At 34.3% G+C, this 6,205-nt stretch overlaps 2 protein-coding genes across 2 annotated transcripts; one reads left to right on the forward strand and one right to left on the reverse strand.

Annotated features, from left to right (window-relative positions):
• Nucleotides 1-1,078: 1,078 nt before the first annotated feature.
• LOC145097761 (Tetratricopeptide repeat (TPR)-like superfamily protein) lies at nucleotides 1,079-3,931 on the forward strand. Its single transcript, XM_079035405.1, has one exon. It carries the CDS (start codon nucleotides 1,198-1,200, stop codon nucleotides 3,874-3,876), a length of 2,679 nt encoding a protein of 892 aa, XP_078891531.1. The 5' UTR covers nucleotides 1,079-1,197; the 3' UTR covers nucleotides 3,877-3,931.
• A 975-nt stretch (nucleotides 3,932-4,906) lies between these two features.
• LOC145070610 (glutathione transferase GST 23-like) lies at nucleotides 4,907-5,707 on the reverse strand. Its single transcript, XM_079017564.1, has 2 exons — nucleotides 5,396-5,707; nucleotides 4,907-5,269 (listed from the first exon to the last, which is right to left on the reverse strand). Exons 1-2 carry the CDS (start codon nucleotides 5,705-5,707, stop codon nucleotides 4,907-4,909), a joined length of 675 nt encoding a protein of 224 aa, XP_078873690.1.
• Nucleotides 5,708-6,205: the final 498 nt, after the last annotated feature.

Consider the following 6,205-nt stretch of genomic DNA (forward strand, 5'->3'; position numbering starts at 1 on the left):
ATACAAAAGTTTAAAATAATAGTTGACATATATATATATATATATATATATATATATATATATATATATATATATATATATATATATATATATATTGAAATCCGGTTGAAAACCAGTTTTTACCCGGAAGCAGTAAAAAACCGAATTGAAATTGCTCAATTTATCGAACCGAGGACTGAACCGATTCTAAAAAAAGGTCCAGGCCTGATCTAGTTTCCAGTCTGGTCCGGTCCACGGGTCCAAATGCTCACCCCTACCTTATAGTATCTAACCTTCACTTGTTATGAGATTGCTTACGCGGTTCAACATATTTATCTCTTTATGCATTCATCTGTCATCTGTAGATCTTTTGGTTGCTTATTTTTTTATGACGATTGGGCCCACTGTCCCGAGACACACCGGTCTACTTATGGGTTTTGTGTTTATCTTGGTGATAATGTTATCTCATGGTCCTCAAAACGTCAACATGTCGTGTCATCTCGTGGTTCTCAAAACGTCAACATGTCGTGTCTTGGTCTAGTGCCGAATCTGAGTACATGGGGGGCGGGGGGGGGGGGGGGGGGGGGACTAATGTTGATCTCCTTCTTGAATCATCTTGCCCTATATCTGGTTCTACTATTGTGTTTTGTCACAATATGAGTGATATGTAAGCTTGTAGCCGGGTTGAGCACCAACGAAACAAACATGTAGAAATAAATTTACATTTTCGTTAGGGAACACGTTACCATTGGACAGGTCCGTGTGTTGCATGTTCCATCTGCTCACCAGTTTGCTACATATTTACAAAAGGACTGCCTACATATTTATTTGTAGACTTTCGGGACCGTTTAAACATTCGTGACCCCCCGCTCAAATGGAAGGGGTGTGTTAAGTCATATATTGTTAGTGTATTTCTTTTATACTCTTGTATAGTGGAGGGTTCTTTATGTAAATTTTACTTATACCGGCTGTACTATTTAAAGTTCATGTAAATTTTACTTATACTGTTTAAAGCAATTGAATTTCCTGAAACCCTATATTTTCACAATTCAACAGTTTTATGCCTGCCTGAAAAAGTATTTTTGCGGGTGCAAGAGTACATATTTGCGATTATGGTGTCCATTTTGTAAATTCGAATAAATTACACCAAACGTTTTATTTTGAAAACATTATCTTTCAAATGTCTAAACCAGAGCGTTTATCTTGACTTCGACAACAATGCGACCTTCAAAGTTTCATCCTTTCGCCCAACAAATTCAAGAATCCCTCTATGTTTCAATCTCAAGAACACTATCTTTAACATCAAACATCAAAGAACTTCACAAAATTCATTCATTTTTAATTACTTCGGGACTTGTTAGAACAGTTTTCTTCTCTGGCAAACTCATCAGCAAATACGCTCAGCTGAAAGACCCACATTCATGTTCATCAGTCTTCGTCAGCGTTTCGCCTACCAACAACGTCTATCAATGGAATACCATCATAAGAGCGATGACCCATAATGGATTATTCATAGAAGCACTGAATCATTATACTAAAATGAGGGTCTTGAATATAAAACCTGACCCCTTCACTTTTCCTTCGGTGATTAATTCCTGTGCGGGTTCAGGGAAGTTTGACACAGCTAAGATCGTTCACGAACATGTTTTGGAGTTGGGGTTTCAATCTGATTTATATATTGGTAATGCGTTAATAGATATGTACGCAAGGTTCTCTACACTGGACAAAGCACGCCAGGTGTTTGATGAAATGCCAAACAGAGATTCAGTTTCTTGGAATAGTCTTGTTTCGGGTTATAGTGCACATGAGGAATGGGAAAAAGCTTTGGAAACGTTTCATCAATCAAGAACAGCTGGATTGACACCAGATTCCTTCATGGTGTCGAGTGTTCTTCCTGCTTGTAGTGGGCTAAATGCAATCATGGAGGGTCAAATTATTCATGGTTTGTCATTAAAACTTGGGATTGATATCAACACAAGAGTATGCAATAGTCTTCTTTCAATGTACCTCAAATTCAACAAATTAGAAGAGTGTCACAAGCTTTTCAATGAGATGCCCATTAGAGACACAATTACATGGAACACTGTAGTCTCAGGGTACTCTCAATTAGGCCTATATCAAGAATCAATCGTGTTGTTTAAGGAGATGTTGAATAAACACAAACCAGATCTTTTAACAATTACTTCTGTTCTCCATGCTTGTAGTCAAATTCGGGATTTGGAATCCGGAAAATTTGTACATAATTACATGGTTGTAAATGGACACGAATGTGATATAACAGCAAGTAATATCCTTATTAATATGTATGCAAAATGTGGCCACTTGTCAGAAGCAAGAGAAGTTTTCAACAAAATGAAAACCAAGGATTTGACATCATGGAACTCGTTAATCAATGGTTTTATTAAAGCATCATTATATGAGGAAGCAATTGCGATTTTCACATCAATGAAATTGGACATAACACCTGATTTTGTAACATACGTGACAATTCTTCCTATATGTACATTTCTCATGAGCTTAAAGTTAGCAAAATCACTTCATTGTGAAACGATTAAATCGGGGTTTAACTCCAGTATAATTGTGAGAAATGCTCTCATTGATGTTTATGCTAAATGTTGTAAAATGGAAGATGCATTGAACCAATTTGATAACATGAAAGATTGCGATATCGTATCATGGAACACGATTATTTCCGCATGTTCTCATTCCGAGGAATACAATTTAGGGTTTAGAATGATTAATCAAATGAGAATCGAGGGAATTTTACCTAATGTAGCTACGATTTTAACCACATTACCTTTATGTTCAAATCTTGGAGCAAAACGACAAGGTAAAGAGCTTCACGGGTGTGTTTTTAAGTTAAATTTCGAGTCAAACATTCCAATCGCAAATGCACTAATCGAAATGTACTCAAAATGTGGAAATTTAAAAAATTCAATCCGAGTATTTGACCATATGAAAGTTAAAGATGTTGTGACATGGACATCATTGATTTATGCATACGGGATATACGGTCAAGGAAATAAGGCAATAATAGCATTTGAGAATATGAAAGCTGCCCGAATAATTCCTGACCGAATCGCCTTTCTTGCTATTATCTTCGCGTGTAGTCATTCGGGTTTAGTAGAAAAAGGTAGGGCTTATTTTAACGAAATGACAAAAGATTACAAAATTGACCCGAAGATCGAACACTACGCTTGTGTAGTTGACCTTCTTTCGCGATCCGGGCAGCTGCCCGAAGCCGAAAAATTCATTCTTTCCATGCCAATGACTCCTGATGCAAGCATATGGGGTTCTTTACTTAGTGCGTGTCGGGCAAGTGGGACCCACACCAAGATCGCGGAACGTGCTTCAAAACGTATAATCGAATTGAATTCAAACAATCCCGGATATTATATTTTGGTATCGAATGTATACGCGAGTTTAAAGAAATGGGATGAAGTTAGAAAGGTGAGAAAGTTAATTAAAGATAAGGGATTTAAGAAAGATGCGGGACGTAGTTGGTTGGATATTGATAAAAAGATTTATGTTTTTAGTAGCGGGGAGAAGTTTTTTGAACAATATGAAGAGGTTAAGAATTTGCTTGAGGTTCTTGGGGAGTTGATAGAGAAAGAAGGGTATATTGGTAATTTTAGATCTGTTTTTCATGATGTTGGAGAAGATGAGAAACGAGAGATTCTTTGTGGGCATAGTGAAAGGCTTGCGATTGCTTTTGGATTGTTGAATACGAAACCGGGAACACCTTTGCAGATAATGAAGAATTTACGGGTTTGTGAGGATTGTCATACTGTGACTAAGTATATATCGAAAGTTGTGGAAAGAGAGTTTTTAGTTAGAGATGCGAATCGGTTTCATTTATTCAAAAATGGAAGTTGTAGTTGTGGTGATTATTGGTGAAATTAAGTTATTATTTACTCTCTCTATCAATATTAACAATGTATTTTATCTTTTACACATACTAGCAACATACTTACATTTTTTTTTTTACTGATAATAGCAATGTAGTTACATTTTGCTACCAATATGTGCAATGCATTTTATTTATTTATTTTTTTAATATTATCAGTAAAGACATATAAAAACTTTGCTATTATGAGTAAAGAATAGTAAGTATGTTATTGTTATTCTAAAAAAACGTAAGTACGTTGCTATGATGGGTTATTTATTGCTATTATTTTTAAAGAAATGGAAGTGTGTTGCTATTATGCGTAAATACATATAACTACACTATATTATATATATCTAACATTTAACAAGTTGTGCGACACTTTTGATAGTGTAACGCCAACTTTTTTTTTTTCTTTTCTTTTTTATAATTTGTAAAGTCACATAAGTAGTCCTATAAAGTTTGCAAAGTTTCATAAGTTGTCCTTAGCTTAAATACAAGTTGTGTATAGTTTAACACCATTTTTTATTGTTTATTTATTTATTTATTATTTATAATTTGTAAAGTCACATAAGTAGTCCTATAAAGTTTGCAAAGTTACATAAATGGTCCTTAACTTTTTTTTGGGTAAATAAATTAGTTATACTCTATTACTCTTGGTCATTTTAGCTTTTAGTTAGACAAAATGATCCCTAAACTAAATAAATATTTAATAGTAACCCATTTATTTTCCAAAAATGGTCTCTATATATAACACATAGTCACTGTAACGGTTTCTACCTAAGATGGTCCCTAAACGAAATAAATACTACAAAAATGATCCCTATTTAACAGTAAATTTTCAGAAACGACCCACTTATTTACTGGATTAATAAACTTCGAATGCATAGAGAAATCCTACTAGTTGATAACAAGTGTAAAATACATTGATATTTATTGCAATCTGCTCAACTTAAAAAACGAAATAACTTATGCTCTAGAAGTGTAAATATTTATGTCTTCACTATAAATCATCAATCACGATTTGAAAGTATTACATGATTATTTAGATGTTTTAACAGAAAGAAAATACTCGCGCATAACCTTGAACTTGGTAACCAACTTCTCCCTATCTGGCCAACTTTCTTTAATTATTGGGATATTATAAAAGTTATCCTTCCATAACATTATAAGAGGAAATCTCTCTTCGTCTAAGAGTTTTATGCCACTTGTTTCTTCGAATATTTCAAGATAATTCGCAATCCATCCGAATGCAAGATCTAAGAATCCGATTGTTTCTCCACTAAAGAATTTCTTCCCTTTTAGCTGTGTTTCGACAATTTCTAGGTTTTTTAAAGCAGGAGCCTTTGCTTCTTCTTGCTCCACTCCTTGGCTTGTGTAAGCATTGAACACTGATGGTGCAAGCTACATTTAGACAAGGGTTAAATGAAATAAATAGGAATAGTTTATAAACATCATGCATATTGACAACATATAATCCAAATAGCATTTTAATGGAAATAAAATGAATAAGTCCTAACAATGATATACCTGTTCATCATTAAACTTTGCCCAAAAACGTGTAGTGGCTCTAGCAACTGGATCTTTAGGTAAAAGAGGAGTAGTTTTGTTCCATGTGTCATCAATATACTCAAGAATTACAAGTGATTCACATATTGGTGTTCCATTGTGCAACAATACAGGAACTTTTTTGTGAATAGGGTTGTATTTGAGTAGTAAAGAACTCTTGTTTGCAAGATCTTCATAGATTGTCTCATACTCTATGCCTTTTAGTTTGAGTGCCCAAACTACCCTTAGAGCAAATGGGCTTGACCATGTCCTAAAAAGCTTCACCTCTTCCATATCTTTAGATTACTTTATCTAAACCTCTAGTTGATGGCTTTCTTTTATAGACATTGTTAACCCCATTTGTTATACAGGACTGGACATGACAGTCGAAAACAAGTTGTACTGTGTTTGATTCAGACTATGTCAATGGGACAAAAAATAGCAAAATTTTGTCACACTCGAAAAGATGGAAAAAGGTGGGAGTCCGAAAAAACATCTAAATGTTTAGATACTAAATGACCATTTTTCACTTCGTGTTGTATAAAAATATCTAGCCGGTTATATAAAACCGAAACATGAGTCTATTCATTCACGTTATAACCAATGTTATTAATATTATAATGTCAACAGTAGGTTTCATGAATATTGGCATAAAAGCCGGCCAAAGCAAGGAGGACATATTTTAATATATTATATTGTCACAACAAAAAAGAACAGGCGTAATATGAAAACGATATTGCTTTACAAGTTTGTTGTGAAGTCTGATTTTGAACGTCAAAAGATCCCCGATCC

Source organism: Lactuca serriola, chromosome 1, assembly GCF_051521515.1.
Source record: "Lactuca serriola cultivar US96UC23 chromosome 1, Lser_US96UC23_V15, whole genome shotgun sequence".
Taxonomy (NCBI): Eukaryota; Viridiplantae; Streptophyta; class Magnoliopsida; order Asterales; family Asteraceae; genus Lactuca; species Lactuca serriola.

What these genes read in the sequence shown, in the direction of transcription:
- LOC145097761 (XM_079035405.1), top strand. Translation starts at nt 1,198, where the DNA reads ATGCGACCTTCAAAGTTTCATCCTTTCGCCCAACAAATTCAAGAATCC.
- LOC145070610 (XM_079017564.1), bottom strand. Translation starts at nt 5,707, where the DNA reads ATGGAAGAGGTGAAGCTTTTTAGGACATGGTCAAGCCCATTTGCTCTA. An exon ending in CAAAGTTTAATGATGAACAG is followed by an intron (nt 5,270 to 5,395) that starts GTATATCATTGT and finishes GTCTAAATGTAG; the next exon opens with CTTGCACCATCAGTGTTCAA.